At 41.7% G+C, this 17,375-nt stretch overlaps 2 protein-coding genes across 6 annotated transcripts in view; both read left to right on the forward strand.

The window, feature by feature from the left end:
* The window catches only part of LOC112575466, an 8,778-nt gene extending 5,992 nt beyond the window's left edge, over positions 1–2,786 (forward strand). For all 4 annotated transcript variants that reach the window (XM_025257352.1, XM_025257351.1, XM_025257350.1 and 1 more), the window contains 5 exons: positions 26–127; positions 941–1,039; positions 1,376–1,435; positions 1,770–1,832; positions 2,321–2,786. In XM_025257352.1, the coding sequence (XP_025113137.1) occupies positions 26–127; positions 941–1,039; positions 1,376–1,435; positions 1,770–1,832; positions 2,321–2,715 (719 nt within the window). In that variant the 3' untranslated portion in view covers positions 2,716–2,786. The remainder of the gene's footprint in view (positions 1–25; positions 128–940; positions 1,040–1,375; positions 1,436–1,769; positions 1,833–2,320) is intronic.
* A 2,537-nt stretch (positions 2,787–5,323) lies between these two features.
* On the forward strand, positions 5,324–13,916 carry LOC112575720. 2 transcript variants are annotated; one of them, XM_025257716.1, is made up of 10 exons: positions 5,324–5,581; positions 7,062–7,142; positions 8,029–8,127; positions 8,277–8,384; positions 8,586–8,720; positions 9,663–9,761; positions 10,570–10,632; positions 11,414–11,476; positions 12,224–12,313; positions 12,760–13,916. In XM_025257716.1, exons 1-10 carry the CDS (start codon positions 5,572–5,574, stop codon positions 13,143–13,145), a joined length of 1,134 nt encoding a protein of 377 aa, XP_025113501.1. In that variant the 5' UTR covers positions 5,324–5,571; the 3' UTR covers positions 13,146–13,916. The 2 variants fall into 2 exon arrangements, with proteins under 2 accessions (XP_025113501.1, XP_025113502.1); XM_025257717.1 differs by lacking the exon at positions 8,586–8,720.
* Positions 13,917–17,375: the final 3,459 nt, after the last annotated feature.

The raw sequence follows: 17,375 nt of genomic DNA on the forward strand, positions 1-17,375 counted from the left end.
AATAGGTGTGACCTTGACCTTCCAGACTCGAATCAATCGACCTTGTGGACTCTGGAAGATTCTTTAAGTGATATCGAGACGCAGTCGAAGAACTTTGAAAAAAGTTTTCACATGGACACTAAATCAGGTTAGCTTCAGTGTTCACTACATGGAGACAACCTATTCTTGAATTATTGATGTTAAGGTTTGTGTGTAGCTATGTAAGGTGTAGCTATGTAAGGTGTAGCTATGTAAGGTCTAGCTATGTAAGGTGTAGCTATGTAAGGTCTAGCTATGTAAGGTCTAGCTATGTAAGGTGTAGCTATGTAAGGTCTAGCTATGTAAGGTGTAGCTATGTAAGGTCTAGCTATGTAAGGTCTAGCTATCTATAAGGTGTAGCTATGTAAGGTCTAGCTATGTAAGGTGTAGCTATGTAAGGTGTAGCTATGTAAGGTGTAGCTATCTATAAGGTGTAGCTATGTAAGGTGTAGCTATGTAAGGTGTAGCTATATAAGGTGTAGCTATGTAAGGTGTAGCTATGTAAGGTGTAGCTATGTAAGGTCTAGCTATGTAAGGTCTAGCTATCTATAAGGTGTAGCTATGTAAGGTGTAGCTATGTAAGGTGTAGCTATGTAAGGTCTAGCTATGTAAGGTGTAGCTATGTAAGGTGTAGCTATGTAAGGTGTAGCTATGTAAGGTGTAGCTATGTAAGGTGTAGCTATGTAAGGTGTAGCTATGTAAGGTCTAGCTATGTAAGGTGTAGCTATGTAAGGTCTAGCTATATCAGGTGTAGCTATGTAAGGTGTAGCTATGTAAGGTGTAGCTATGTAAAGCTTTTGTTGACATTTTGTGGCCTTTGTTTGAATGAATGAAGTTAACAACTACTTGCCAGAGGCTTTTCTGACATAGAATATCTTGTAAACATTTACAAAGCAAAACAACTGTCATGTACACCTTCTAGGTTCTGCAGAATGGAACTCTACCATGCCAACCGAAGACCATTATTTCCATGACCAGGAGACAGAGACTAAAGCCGTTGACTCAGAGAATGGTACAACAGGTAAGCTTGTTGCTTCTGTGTACTATGTACAACTAGAAGTCCGATCCATTAGTACAAAGATGAGTAGAAACTGAGTTTTAGACAGGTGAATGCAGGTAAAGACTAAATTGACCGTCGGCAAACTTCCAAGTCATTAGAATAAAGAGAGAACATACCTTTTATCTTGTCGAGAGCAACTACATTACTTTGATAGTCTTATGAACAGTTGTATGTCTCTAGTGTGTGTGTGTGTGTGTGAACTTGAGTTAAATTGTGCGTGTGACACTGTGTGCTTTACGAGAAAAAAACTTGTAAACATTTGAAAGTTGAAAGAATGAAAGGACATCGATCTTTCAGGCTGTCTCCTCTCGACTTCACAAGATGCTTTAACAACAAATGGAAGCAAGGCTGCCACAGGTAAGGTGTAGGGTTCATTGGGTGCATAAACACATAAACACAGTCAGGCCTCGATTGAAGTGTCCACACGAATCACTTTATTTTATCAAGTGTTTGTTGTCTGTATTTGGTGTTTATTTAATTATTGTGGTCCTTGACTCAGACATCAATGAATGCAGACATCAACTTCTTGGAAACGACCATCAGCAAACTGTAAATACCAAAATATTTATTTTAAAAAATGGTTTAAAATGCACTGAGAGCGTGTGTGTGTGTGTGTGTGTGTGAATTTGCGATGGATTGTTAGCTTGACATTGTTATTAAAAAAAACAGAAGAATTATCTTTCATGCTCAGAATGTTCAGACGATGCTTTCCTCGCTCTCAAGAAGAAGGTTGATGCCTTGGAACAAATGATTGGTAAGAAAAATAAAACAGGTTATCTTTAATATTAACGACTGTTCATATGAATATATGTATGTGTATTTGTATGTATGTGCACATGTATGATGTTATCCATGTATCGATACAGGTGTGTAGCACGTGCTTCGACAGGCAACGGCTTTGTCAACATTTTGAAATTGTTCTCAATGAATACAGGAAACTTCAATCAAACATCAAAGCAAATAATATAAAGTTTAATTGGTAAATGGCCTGATAGTCTATCTTTTGTATGTTAAATGTGTTTTCTGTTTCTTTTTGTTTGATACACTGTATCTCACTCGTTCTCTCTCACTCTTTCACACGGTGTACATTTTGTATATCCATACACAGTGTACACCAGCGTAGTGTACAATAAGGATACGATACAATTGTTTCATACAGATAGATATATATATAAACGATATTTGGAGACTGATTTGTGGATGAAGAAATGCAGTTTTTAATTATTTATATTTAATTTTCAGGTCGTCTTACACGTGAAGCTCACTTCATGGCTACTTTTAGTGGAGAGTTCTTCGTGATCAGCGACGGCAAGTTGGTGTTCGATGTTGTCCTGGACAACACAGGCAACGCCTACAACGACTCCGAGGGAACCTTCGTTGCCCCTTTCCCAGGCCTCTACGTCTTCACGGTTCAAATCCTGGCGCCCGGTGAGCAAGACCTGGGGCTGCAACTGCTTGTGTCCGGTACCATGGTAACCCGATCACGAGTAGTGACAAGAAACGATGCCAGCTTAGTGCTTGTCTATATGGTCCATCTAGAGGCTGGAGAAGACGTCTACGTCTATAATCACGCCGACTGTTCCTTCTATGGAAGTCTGTCGAGCTTCTTCTCCGGGTGGCTCGTCAAGTCTGACTAGACACCCAGCTCCAGTCCAAACCTAAAATGAAAGGAAAACTATGTAAGATGCTTTCGTGGTTCTCATCCTGAAGCTGAATAAAGAAAACTTTCTTTTATTTGTTTACGTTTTATTTTTTATTTTTCTTACATTTTTCTTGTGTTACACCGCTGGTAAAACTGACTAGTAACGTTTTGATCGCTGAAAGGGACTGCACTCCTTCTTGTTGTCGCCCTTTGTGCCTCTTATTGACCTGCGCTTGTTGTTGTTGTCACCAGCCTGCTGTTGTTTATCACCTGGCCCTGACGTTTCCACCCACACATCGACTCGTTCACTGAAAGTCTCTGTAGGCTAGTCTTCCTCTTCGCCACTTCGTCTCACCCGACTGTCTGTCCACCCGACTGTCTGTCCACCCGACTGTCTGTCCACCCGACTGTCTCTCCACCCGACTGTCTGTCCACCCGACTGTCTCTCCACCCGACTGTCTGTCCACCCGACTGTCTCTCCACCCGACTGTCTGTCCACCCGACTGTCTCTCCCCCGACTGTCTGTCCACCCGACTGTCTCTCCACCCGACTGTCTGTCCACCCGACTGTCTCTCCACCCGACTGTCTGTCCACCCGACTGTCTCTCCACCCGACTGTCTGTCCACCCGACTGTCTCTCCACCCGACTGTCTGTCCACCCCACTGTCTGTCCACCCCACTGTGTTTCCTCCTGACCGCGACTGTCTGCTATTTGTCGACGATGTTGTCGATGTGTTGACGTCTATCAGCAATGCTGTCGCAGTCTGCCAGCAAATAACAACGGGATGTGTTTCAGGTGATGTGACCGAATCAGTAACTGTTTCAATTGATATGTAAGCACATTACTGTATCAGGTAGCTGGGTAGCTAAGAAGTCAACAACATCAAAGTCCATGCCAGACTCAAGCTACAAATCTTTACCTACTCCTCATCCTCTCGACCTTGTCTGGATGCATTCAGACTTGTTCTCCTGCAACAGACTTGTTAAAAAATAGTCTCCGCGGGTGTGAATCTGATCTCAAATAGTTTTTTGGGCGGATGCGCAACAGATATTCGTCCCTCCAGCATTTCTTGTTTGCAGCGGAGAGGGTGGATGCCCCTCCCCTTCTCTAACGGTTTCTACGCCACTCCTTCAATTAAGTTGACTTTGTCGGGATGGTGGCTGTGTGAGTTTACGTGCATGCGTGCACCTGTGTGTACCTGCGTGTGCCTGTGTGGACCTGTGTGTACCTGTGTGTGTCTGCGTGCACCTGCGTGTGCCTGTGTGGACCTGCGTGTATCTGTGTGTGTCTGCGTGCACCTGCGTGTGCCTGTGTGTGCCTGTGTGTACCTGTGTGTGCCTGTGTGTGCCTGTGTGTACCTGTGTGTGCCTGTGTGTGCCTGTGTGTACCTGTGTGTGCCTGTGTGGACCTGCGTGTATCTGCGTGTGTGCCATCGATGCTGTGTCTTCCATTTCTGAGTTTAATTGTAAAAGCTCAGTCCCTAATGACATTAGATGAAAGACTTGTGTAGCGCACTCACACTCACACGGAGCATGCTCTTAACGCTCAAAACAACAACGATACATGGGCGACATGACAGCATCCGAGGGTCAGAAAAATAAACAACAACAGTGACAATAAATAGACGACAAATATAGATGTAGCCTGGGAAGTGAGGCAGTGCATCTGTGTATCATCAGCATATAATGGATGAGAAAAATAATGAGACTGGATGCAAGAGAAAAGTGGCTTCACATACACAATAAACAGAAGTGGGCCGAGTACTCAGCCTTGAGGGACACCACAGGAAAGTTGGGCAGGATGAGATGTTTACCACCAACACACAGTCTGTGTCCTGTCAGTGAGACAGGAGTTGAACCCCTCTAGTGCAGGTCCAGAAATCCCCTACAGGGTGTGTAGTGTATGAGGGAGCACCTGATGACAAGCTGGTATTTATTATGTTAGTGATGGCAAGAAGTAAAATATCTAGGCTCTCAATAAGACTTGTTAGTATTGGGTCTAACGGGCAAGATGTTTCTTGGCTTTCAGAATAATTGCCTTTCTATCAGAGACTGGCGGACACTTGGTGAGAGATCATCCTGAGAGAAATTCACAAGAGATGCTGTCAGGTGCCGACATCGACATCGAGTGTAAGGATGATAAAATGCCGAATATGCTGCTAGTGAAATGATCATTTCAAACTTGCGGCAGCTGTGAAGAAAGGCAGTGGACAGTGGGCAGTGGGCAGTGGGCAGTGGTGTTGTCGTGTGAAGTCCAGTCACTCGATTGCGCATGTCCAAAAGTGATCTGGAGGAGGTGCAATTATTTATTTGTGCCCGAAGATAGGATGTCTTGGCCTTGTAGACACACCTTGCAACACTTGGCTTGGCGGCCTTATAAATGTCTCTGTGGAGGGTGAGTCCAGTCCTCCGCCAAACACTCAGCTCGCCGGCGAGTTCACTCCAGGTCACGGAGGTCAACACGGACCTGTGAACACCAAGGTGACCACGTGGACTGGCACATGAGACATGGAGACACTGGGGCATGTCATCAACAACTGTACACAAAACACAGTCAAGCTGCTCAGCAGATGGTGGGTGGACCAGCGCCATCTGCAGCCAGTCCATCGACATCGCGAGCAGAGCGACCGAGTGGGTCCACAAACTGGCACCGGTGATGGGCATTTGCGATCAACTTCGATCAGTACGCAGAAGTGGAAGGAAAGAAAATTCATTCGTATGTCTGAAATAAACACACTAGCTGCGGAACATCTAGACAGGTGGACAAGCTTGACTCGGGTAGCTACGAAAAGGTACATAGGACATCTCTTCAGTCCTCTTGCAGACTGGGATTTCAGAAAGAAGTCATCATAATGGGAAGAGGTGAGACAAATAAATGACAGAAGAAAGACATAATACATGCATATATCTTGGTGTATTTACGGTTTGTTATGGCGGTCATGTCCGACATATTATTTACACTTTAGTCAACAACTGTTTGAGCCCCTCTTCGTCTTTTGCTCTTATACATCTGAAAACTTGCAGTCAGTCGCTAGTTCTGATACTTACCTTGATGAAGCTGTTGTTACTTAGAGAAATGTAGCATTTGTAAAGGTACAATTCACAAGTACAACTGTTCAGGTGTAGAACATCGATCCTCGTGGTGTGAAAAAGCTGACAGGCTGTAAGGTGACCATTAAAATGTCAGGTAGGACCCACATGTTTCGCCTTGGTAACCCCTGTAACTATTTCATATTCCAACGATGCACGGTTTTATTCAAGTAGGATATTTCTTTCTCATGCTTAATAAGATGTTTTCCGTCAGTTCTTAGTTTTGTAAAATTAAAAATAAGATCAACTAGAAATGTATAAACAGCATTTGGTTTAAATGAGCCGTTACTTTATGTATTGTAAAAAATGAATAACAAATATCAAATAATATTATTTTAATCACTGTGCTTATATTTACCTAAACCGTTTTGAGAAAAGTTTCTCATATAGGTGTACTATGTCCACTGGTTATAATAAATAAACCTGCATGCCTGCCTAAATATTTACATTGTGCAAGATTATTATCAGAAAAAGGTACTGTGTATAAGTCAGTATTTTCATCCTATCAAGACACCTCCATCGTGGAACTATTCTTATTTTGAATGATCAACACATCGCTACTTAAAGGTGAATATAACTAAGAAAAATAACAATGAAATAATCGACACACTCAGCATTTGTATTGTTTTGTGTGTCGGCGCAACCATTGACAGAGTCCGACAACAGGTCTTCACGAATAAGTTGACTCATATTAATTAATATTCCCTGTTAAAATTCTGCAGCAACAGCCACACAACCACCTTGTCTCACAGCTACAACCACACAACAACACAACCACCTTGTCTCACAACAACAACCACACAACCACCTTGTCTCATGACAACAACCACACAACAACACAAACACCTTGAGGTGATCAAGAGATAACATGGACACACTTCACAATATAAACTTGAAAGTAAGCGACTTAAATTTGTTTTCTCTCTTTTTCTTTGTCGACCATTTTGTTATGAGTAAAGTTTGTTCTGGAAAAGATTCTTTCAAGCTTATCTCCCAAACAAATGACCTGAACAACGATGACAATAAAAATGTTTTAGGCAAAGTGTTTGTCAACGTGTGACACAGACATTAACGACTCAGACACCAGGGGTAGAGAATAATTCGTGAGAATGAATCAATAGTGAGACCAGGACCGTGTGGTGCACGTCCTGAGTGCAGACGACAAGTGGACTGTCACAGGTCTCTAGGGAGACGTTAGCTCTGAACCTCCATTTTATGTGGATTTCTTCCCTCTCACAAGTTTACATTTCAGAGTCCAACATGGCCATCGCAAGCCTGGCAATATTAGTGACACTGATGTTTGCTTCCCAAGCTGACAGCCAGCAACAGTCAGGTCAGCAAACAACAACAACAACAACAACAACAACAACAACAACAACAACAACAAAACCACACACAACTGAGGACAGAGTACGATAGTGTCACCAATCACTTTCAATAACATTTATATTTTATATACATGTGTGTGTGTGTGTGTGTGTGTGTGTGTGTGTGTGTGTGTGTGTGTGTGTGTGTGTGTGTGTGTTTTATTGTATCTACTTCACACACAGAACATAAAAATGTCTGATACATGAACTCTGTAAGATTACTTTTATTTGTGTACAGGTGTGATCTTGTTTATCTTGCTTGTGTACGAGTGATCTTAGCTAACCACTTCGCTTTGAAATCGACTGTTGACGAACTTCTCCAAGCTTTTAAACACAAATTAAGATGACAGGAAAGAGTGACTAGTAATTTTGATTTTAGACACAAGATGTATTCATCTTTTGAATCATTTGTTTTATTTCGTGACGCATGCTACAGATAAATATGTGTGTGTGTGTGTGTGTGTGTGTGTGTGTGTGTGTGTGTGTGTGTGTGTGTGTGTGTGTGTGTGTGTGTGTGTGTGTGTGTGTGTGTGTGTGTGTGTGTATGTGTGTGTGTGTGTGTGAATTAACGATGGACTGTAGATGTTTAAAGAACAAACATTATAAAGGGGAGCTTTATTTGACCTACCTTGCCAATCTTCAAAGGTTAGTAAGGAAGAGAGACTGGTGATGTCAACCTCAGGTGTGTGTATCTATATTGTTTGGATGACAGCTACACGTGTATGTGTGACTGTGTGTGTGTTCATGTATGTCAAGTTTCCATGGACTGTCTTCACGCGACTTTGTAGTTTGAAAGAGAAAAACCTGTATACATCTCAAAAATAGAAGAAATATGTGATGTTGGCTTTCCAGCCTCAGAAGAATCAAAGTCTTCCCTCTCAACTTTTCAAGATTATTTACGCGCTCGCAGGACGCAGCTCAAAGAAAATATTCGTAAAAAGGCTGAAGCAGGTTAGTATGTGTGTGTGTGAGAGAGAGAGAGAGAGAGAGTTTTCAGTAAGAATTTATGAAATATTTTGACAAGACCATGTGATAACACTGATATTTGCGGTAAATAAAAATGTCTGAAATAGAAGAACTGTGTGACCTTAACCTTTCAGACTTAGAGGATTCGAACTCCGCTCTGTCCACTTCACAAGACGCCTTACGCGCACTCGACATGAAGATTAAAGCCTTGGAAGCCAAGCTGGACAAGAGGAGTAAAAAAGGTCAGCTTTAGGGTTGACTGTCTAACTGTAGACATCAACACATGTACCTGTAGATGCACGCACTCACATTATTTTAGTCGTCCATTGAAGCATGTTAGTGCTAAGGTCGAGAACTTCGGTGATCCATTGTTTTGGTGCCTGTTCCTGACTAAGTGAGTTACGAGAGAGCTGACCTTAACAAATATTTTTTGAAAAAAATAGGAAAAAAACGTGACCCTGACCTTCCTGATTTAAAAAAATCGAACTCTACCCTGTGGCCTTCACGAGCTGCTTTTCTCGCCCTCGAGATGAAGATGGAAGCGTTGGAAGCAAAGATGGACAAGAAGAGGGAAAGAGGTCAGCTTTAGAGTATGTTTACATGCTCATCTGTATGATGGGATTTGTGTATGTATACACAGGGTTTGTTTGCTGGATAATTATATGCTTAATGTTGGGGCACTTCACCTAAAGTCAGTAAATGCAGCTCACGACCAAGCTTTACACAAGACTTCAAAGACTGGTAGGAAGAGGTGATAGTAGTGTTAACTTTAAACCAGAGGGTATGTTCATTTCTTTACTTGATATCCCACTGCATGCATGTCTCACAGAGAGAGAGAGAGGAGAGAGAGAGGAGAGAGAGTATGTATTGTGTGTGTGTGTGTGTCAGCGTGTCCTAGTGTGCACACCTGTATGTCAGTGTGTGAAGTCAACCATCGGGGATCTTTCTGGTCCACCAAGTCTTTTATTTAGAGATAAGTAAGAAATGGGTCTTGGTTTTACAAATCAACATTTTATTTTTATATGATCGACAACAGGTGTGTTTGTGGGTGTGTGTGTGTGAGTTTGTTTCTTATTGTGTATTTATTTCTAACGGCTTAATTTTAATGGAAACACAGCTTTATACTTCATTCTTGTAGAAGAGCTTCGCCATATTTTATCAAGATAACCTCTGTTGTCTTACTTATATCTCAACTTACTTGTCCAGCTTTTCTTTTTCATATTGACTTTAATTCTTTTTTCACTTTCATTGTCATGTAGTTTTTGTTACAAAAAGTGTTTATGGCAGACTATCCACACGGGTAGACATGAAAGTCTGAGGACACAAGTGAATGAAACTATTTGTGGTTGTGTATGTGTGTGTCATAAATACGTGTGTGTGTTGCTAAGTGTGTGTGTGTGTTGCTAAGTGTGTGTGTACTTTCATTTCTGTCATTCATTCTGTGTGCATCACACTGTGAGTTTTGAGAAAGAAACATTTATAAAATAAAAGAATTCATTCGTGTGATCTCGACCTTTCAGACACCAACTCTACTTTGTCGACTTCACACGAAGCTTTACGAGCTCTGGAGATGAAGATTGAAGCCTTGGAAGCAAAGATGGACAAGGAGAATGGAGCAGGTTAGTTTTGCAGTTCAGTGTATTGTAATACAGAGAGACAAGTGTCTGCACACAGTCAGCTGCTCACATGTTTGATGTTGCTTGTTCATCAACAATTGTAAGCAGACAAAGTTGTGAGTAATGTTCATGGCACTTGGCTGTCAGCATGATGACTGCAGCCAACAAATGCCATTGGAAGTGAACAGTGAGACTTGCAAATACACTTCCAAGGCAAGAATATAAAGAATAATAAGAAATAGGGAAAGTGGTCCTGCTTACAGACAGATGTCAGTGAGAGAGAGAGAAGCCTTGGGAATAAAGACTGACAACAACAGCTACTCAGGTGAGCTGTGGGGTTCACTGTGACTGTACACCTGAGCATGTGATGTGTACAACATATCAAAGTAAACCGTCGCAAACTTTAATTCGACTACAAGACCATGAACACAAATATTTTGGAAGAAGAAAAATGAGTCTTGTTCAGTAAAAGTGGATGTTTTATGCGTCACCTAGGTGAGAAAAGGACTAAATATAAATATTTACTATGACAATAGTACTAACCACTACTATCATTAATAAAACTAACAGTTATGTCCATCCCACAGAATATAATTCTTGTAGTTACACAGGCGTCAACGGCTGTAGTTCAGTTTGCACATTGCTGCACCAGAGACAGGATGGTAACTAAAAACTAGGCAACAAGAGAGAAAGATGGTTTGACAATCACAAATAATTGTTAAGAGATACAATGTTGCTGAGTGTAAGCAAGGGTACATGTTAATGTTGTTGTTTAATTTGCTGGGTCTTGTCCTGGCCTCAACGAATGTAGCTAACGACTGCGCTTTGAAGTCGGCCGTGGAAACGGACCTACAGACCATGAACACAACGATTGGTAAGACAGAGGCAGTTGGTGTCTTAGTTTGTGTGTTTGTTTGGTAGATAGTTTAGTGTACCTTAGTGTGTGTGTGTGTGTGTGTGTGTGTGTGTTAGTCAGTCCTGGCAGATTTCCTGGAATTCTGTCAGAATCCAGCACATGGCTTCAAGGCACACAAACACAGGCACTGATATGTTCTTTCATTCCACACACAACAAATATCTGTCAGTGGGTGTCCTGTAAATGTAGTAAAAGTTGTTCTGGTCTGATAACCTTTTCGCTAGAGGGAACTTCTATTGACCATTGTTTTATTTCTCCTTTCACTCTCTTTACCTCTCGGCATACACTCACTCACACACCTGAACTACTTTCCTCACAAGTCCTGTCAGCATCGGCAAGGTGAGTCAACGCGTCCCACCATGGAGTAGGAGTGGTAGTCAAGGGATTTGTACAGATTGTACATTGTAGTGGGCCTGATGGCTATGCCAGATCCTATCCAGCCTAGCCATTGCCGCTGTACCTGGTGCGATCCTCATGCGGGTACCTGTTGTGGGGCTCCTCCACCCGTACCCCAGTCACGGAGATCGCAGCTTTGCCATTGCCAACGGTCAAACCTTTGCTCTTCTAAGTGTTCGCTCCATCAGTCCTGTGGTAGTTTCCTGGAATTCATGAACAGCATTGGATGATGATGATGATGATGATGATGATGATGATGATGATGATGATGATGATGATGACGATGATGACGACGACGACGACGACGAGGACAACGATAATGATGATGATGATGAAATTTTAGGTGCGGTAAAATCGACTGTTGACATCCTTCAGAAAATGATGAAGACCATGGAATCCAAGATTGGTAAGAAACATGAACGAGGTTTGCTAGAAGAATAGCTGTATGTACACACACCATCATGGCTGCACCCTTTGACCTTTCAGTTAGAATGTGTGTTACTTCGTTTGTGTGATTGCTGTGTGAAGATTGAGAGTGAGTGTATGCATGTGTTCAGTGAGTAGAAACATGAACTACCAATGATCTGGAGAATTGATTTGAAAACAAATTTTGAAATGAGTGTTATTGAAATTAGTTATTAGTTGTTGTCAGAAGCGACAGTTGACTACGATGTTGACTACGATGTTGACTACGATGATGACTATGATGTTGACTATGATATTGACTACGATGTTGACTACGATGTTGACTACGATGTTGACTACGATGTTGACTATGATATTGACTACGATGGTGACTACGATGGTGACTACGATGACTAATACTGGGTCCTGAAAAAACGCGATAATTGAAAACAAAAAATGCGGTGTTGACCCAAACTTAAAACAACACAGCTTAAGATTTTGTTTTGAAGACAAATATCTGCAAACTTCAAACGACTACCAAGCTGTTAGCTCAAAGATGTTGAAGGAAGTGTGAACGAGTATCTTATAGACAGCATGTGTCTTTGTTACTTAGTTGATGACCTGTACACTTAACCTGAGAGTGAAAGAACGTGTATGTATATGTATATAAGTGTTTGTCTTAAGAAGGAGAAACCTTTCTGAGAATGTATTGTAAATCAGAAGATGAATAGTGATCTTGATATTTTAGGTGGGACAGCAAGAAACGAGAGTTTTGTGGCTTTAGAGGCAACTGTTGAAGCTCAAGAGAGGAAAATAAATGCAATAGAAGCAATGAGTGGTAAGAGTGGATTTGGTTTGCTCAGTCTCTCTCTCTCTATATATATATATACATCTATATCCTAGCATGAACCTTTGTGTGTTTACACATTGGACTTTCCTGTACACCGTATACACGAGACATAGGACTTGTAATACTTCAGCTACAGAAGGAAAATATCTACAGCATGCAATTAGAGAACTCACTTCCGTCAGCTGCTTTCTGACCAGCAAATTGAGAAGCATATGTAAATTCATTTTCTCTCACCCACACACACACACACAGTCTTTTTGAAAAAGCCTGTGAACTATGGGTTAGTTCTGTAGCAATAACACACATAGACTGCAAAATATATATTTTGACAGTTTTATAAACGGCGTGGTGTACACTTATTTTTGTTTACGTTGACAACAATTAAAACTCACCTGTTGATGAAGAAGTTCAGCTTTCACTCCCTCATTTTTCAGGTCGTCTAGTTTACTTTAGGGCTACCTTCAAATTAGACCACTTTTGGACCACTCCCAAGGTGGCGGTTTTCGACATCTTGCTGGAGAACACCGGCAAGGCCTACAACCCTTCCAGCGGCATCTTCAAGGCGCCTTTCCAAGGTCTGTACGTCTTCACGGTTCAGCTGCTGACACCTGGCGGCCAAAACGTGAAGCTGGACCTGCGTGTGAACAGCATCAGTGTCATGCTGTCGAGAGCTGTATCAGTCAAAGAAGCCAGCACCGTCTTTGTCCACGGGACCTCGCTGCAGGCTGGAGACGAGGTGTACGTGTACCACACGGTCGCTTGTGAGATTTTTGGAAGAATGTCCAGCTTCTTCTCCGGATGGCTGGTGAAGTCGTACTAGGCATCACAGTCAATTAAAACAAAATAAAACAGAAAATGTCAGACGTTTTCTAGGCTTATTGACCTCTAGTTGGAGTAATATTCGTTTTTGAGCTTTTACTGCTTCTTCTTGTTTGTTCGTTTGTTCGCTTGTTTCTTTGATCGTTTGTTCGTTTGTTTGTTTGTTTGTTTGTTTGTTTGTTTGTTTGTTTGTTTGTTTGTTTGTTTGTTTGTTTAAAATTGATTTGGTGTGACTGTACACCGGTGTCAAAGCTAAAGAGTGGTCAACTCTTTCTTTCCTCACTTTCGCCATGCCGCCTCCACGTACACACCACTCACCCCCAGTGATGAGCAGATGTGTGAATACAGGAAACAGCGGATGTGTGATGCTGTGAAAACACAGAGGACTGCTTGCAATGAGTTGCTAGCATCCTGTACTGTTTCCAATGATGTGTACATACACTGTCTTTCAAATCCCGTGTAAACACGATGTACTGTGTCCATTGTTGTGCCATCAATAAGATTTCTTTCTACGATGCAAGCGATCTGTCTTGTCAACTTTTTCCCTTTTTAAGAAGCAAAAAGTCATTTTGCACTGTAGGTGTTAATATTTAAGCAATACATTTGGTCATCTTGTTTTTCTTGTCAAAAAATGCATTCACTTTGATCTGAAGGCTTTTCAGTAATAAAATATCAACAGTGTTACTAATCTGATCATTTAAATTATTTTGTCATCGGCTTTGTTCTCGTTGATTGGCTGAATTGTAATTGTTGTTGATCAAGAGACTGATGACACCCTCCCAGAGCTCGGATTGTTTTTCTGTTTTAACATTTCTTTCATACATCGCTGCTTGTTAGAATATTACTACTCTGTGGTCCTTCTCCATGTCAGTGCAAAACTTGACCCATCAGTAAATGATAGCCACAGAGATTCCTTCGATATGTTTTATCTATATATTTATATATATTTGATGTATCTCGTGACTACCTTGACTTTGACTCCCCATCCTACAGGTAACAGAGGGAACCTCTGAGTGACATCCACACACACATCCACACACACATCCGCAAACCCACTGTCAGGTCTAAACTATCAGCAGAAAGACATTTTATTAAAGGTTTTAAAACTTAAAAATATTTCTGAACTTTATTTTTCAAAGCACAACAAATGTAGTTCCTGTCCTCACGAGGTTCAGCTGCTGCTTGTGTCCGATGAGGGCGGAGGAGACCTGTTGGGGGAATTAACATCACCAGACAGGCGGTTGGTATACCTTTGTCCTCTAAGTTTAGCGCTGGTACCCCTCTAGTCCCCTCCACATCTCTTCTGTCTCACCTGGTTGTGAGTTTGACATCGCTCATTAGGCAATGCTCACACACCATCGTTCGTAAGGCAAGAGCTGTACACTGCACACACAAAGGTCCAGGTGTCTCTCTCAGCTGATTCTTATCGTACCTTGACATGGAGGTGCTGTTCAGGTATTTATCGTCTTACCATAACTTATATCTTTCAAGCATTCTAAAAATTGTTCCACTCTCCTCCGTTGCCAGAGATCTTCTGTGACAAAAAGTTCAGTTCTCATCATTCCCACATTTGTGATCACTCTTGTGATACTGCTTCCATGACAACAACCTGGGAACACCCATCACTCAGTTGTAACAATTTTTAATGTTTTTAGCTTTGTTGTTGATGCTCATCATCTTTTTTTAGAGGGAAAAAAACAGCTTTGTGATTATCAAATGTGACCATGGAAGAGAAGATGGAGGGTTCTGTGACATGGGAGATAACTGTGTGAGATAACTTGAGAGAACTGTGCGCGAGGAGGAGGAGGAGGAGGAGGAGGAGGAGGAGTGATGGAAGCGCAGAAGTCTTGACCAGATGACGAAGGTGTCCGCAGGGCCTCATGTTTGCTGCTTGCCTCGTGCGATTTAAAAACAAAAACATGCTAAATTTTTGTATCAGCATTTATGGATGATTCTCTTGCTCAACATAGAAAACGCATAATTATTTTTAGTCTAAAGCAAACTGTTTTACTGAATTATTTTACACCACCTGCAGAGATTGTATATAATATTTTATTTCTATAATTTATCATATTTATTTAGTGACATATTTTTTTATATTTTTATCTTGACATGTTTCTCAATATCTCTACCGATGCGTTATGCTGGTAACACACTTCTTAAAACTACTTTCGTTAAATAAAGTTTAATAAATACCATCTGTCTTTTATTCTCCCATTCATTTCTTACCACACTTCTGTCTGTCTATGACAATATTTTGGCTACAGTCACTTTCTTCTAAAGATGACCTTAAGAGACAGAACTATTAAAAGGTCAAGGCAGCTAGATACATACTGCTCTTGATGTAAGCTATCCGTACTTTTTATTTGGGGGGTAGGGGGAGCCTGTGTGTTTGCGCGCGTGCGAGTGTGTCCAAGTTTACTGTCCTTCAGAAAGATTTTGAGCTCTGTAAGTGTATTGTGTCCTATTGTTACATGTTGTCTTGTTTGGAAGCACGACTTTGTGGATAGCCACGAGGACTTTCCAGATGAGACAGAACATTAAGTCCATGGGGGACAGTCACATGACTCAGTAGTATCGTGAACAAAGGGGGGAAACTCGTCTCGTGCGGGGAATTCATCTCACGTGTATTTTAGCACCAGAGCGTTTCCTCGCCAACCACTGGCATTGTGGTGAAGTTGATGGTGGTGAAGTCTGTTGACTGTAACAGCCAGCACATTGCAGGTCCTTCCATTGTTTTGTCTGACTGTTCTGTCGTTTGTCGGTTTATTCATTTGTTCTTTTTTTGTAACGACTAATCCTGCAGTCACGTGTCCGGACTTTCCCACTTAACCTGTTTCCCATTGTACCTGCTGTGTTGCTGCTGAGTCAGAAAGGACACGATGTCAATCGGGAAATATTCACAAAACCTCATAGTACTGACTTGCCAGCTTCTTCCAGTTGCTTTACAGAAGACAGGGTTCAGTATTTTGTTGAGCGAGTAAAAGTTTTTAGCGTCATGATGAAGAAAGGCACCAGAATACATTTATTCACCAAGAGACATGACACAAGTGGATGTGATGTCATGGTGGTCTCAATCATTCCACAACTACAACTAACAGACCTTCAGACGCCCAGACTCCCCGCCAGTCCACACGCACCACCAGCAGGACTGTCTGAGTGTGGGTGGTTCTGGTGTCTGTGTGCGCGCGTGTGTAGATTGTGTGTGAATATATATGTGTGCGTGTGTGTCTGTGTGTGTGTGTGAGAGAGAGAGGGACCAGCGTACGTCGCCTGTCCATTGAAAATAGAGGATCCTGGTGTCCTACGACTGTCGCCATCTCGTTTCTGACAAAGTCGTTGGTCTTATGTTCTTTGTATGAGATCCGGAGCAGCCTCCTCAGACACTTGTTCTTCAATGCCTGGCTTCTCCTGTTTCGTTGAATCCACGCCTGGCATCCATAGCTGGACATTGTACACGTCCCTGCAGCACTCAGTCCATTGGTTGAGTACATCATTGCTTTCTGGGAAAATGTGGCCATTGCTGTCTTTGATGACCTGTGTGGCGGCTGCAGTGTTTCTCTCTATGATTTGGGAAAACCTTTAGTTTCATGTGTTGAGTGACGAGACTAAGTATCTTGAGGAGGTCGTGGCTTTGACACACCGCTCACCTTACTTAGGGGCAGAGTGGACCGCAACGTGTCGCTGTAGTCTTATGTAGGTGTGTCTAAGTAACTAACATGTATTCTATTTCTTCTTCTTCTTTTACAAACCACAAGTTCTAGAACACTAAATGTACTGTTATAAATGCACACAACTGTAATTATTATGTTGCAGAACAATCACAAAACATACATTTTTTGTTATTGATGAGAGAATTTGTAGTAACAATGTTATTGAATGTTTACAATTCTTCTACCTAGTGTAACAATTCCACTTTATTCATCTACCACGTAAAGTCTTAGAAATGAGAAGAATTTTCTTGTAAGAGTGTTTAAGTTCACTCATGTCTGTAGGTGATTAAAACTTGTAAAATGTTTTGAGTTCGTTTCTGCCCGCATCTTGATGGCTGTAAATGCGAGTCTTCAAGATGTTGACAGAGGATGTCCATGAGTACAGCAGCTCTGCACACAGCAGCTTCCGGTCTTTGTCTTTGCTCACCTCTTAGTTATAAATCACGTAAAAGTTATTACTTATAAAACTTCTTGGAATGACCTGATGACACATCCAGGGGTTGGTGGGTATTAGTATT

Source organism: Pomacea canaliculata, linkage group LG11 (assembly GCF_003073045.1).
Source record: "Pomacea canaliculata isolate SZHN2017 linkage group LG11, ASM307304v1, whole genome shotgun sequence".
NCBI lineage: Eukaryota > Metazoa > Mollusca > Gastropoda > Architaenioglossa > Ampullariidae > Pomacea > Pomacea canaliculata.

Bases quoted from the DNA above. Each gene is read 5' to 3' on its own strand.
- LOC112575720 (XM_025257716.1), top strand. The intron at 10,633-11,413 runs GTAAGACAGAGG...ATGAAATTTTAG, and splicing joins GACCATGAACACAACGATTG to GTGCGGTAAAATCGACTGTT. The intron at 12,314-12,759 runs GTAAGAGTGGAT...CTCATTTTTCAG, and splicing joins TGCAATAGAAGCAATGAGTG to GTCGTCTAGTTTACTTTAGG.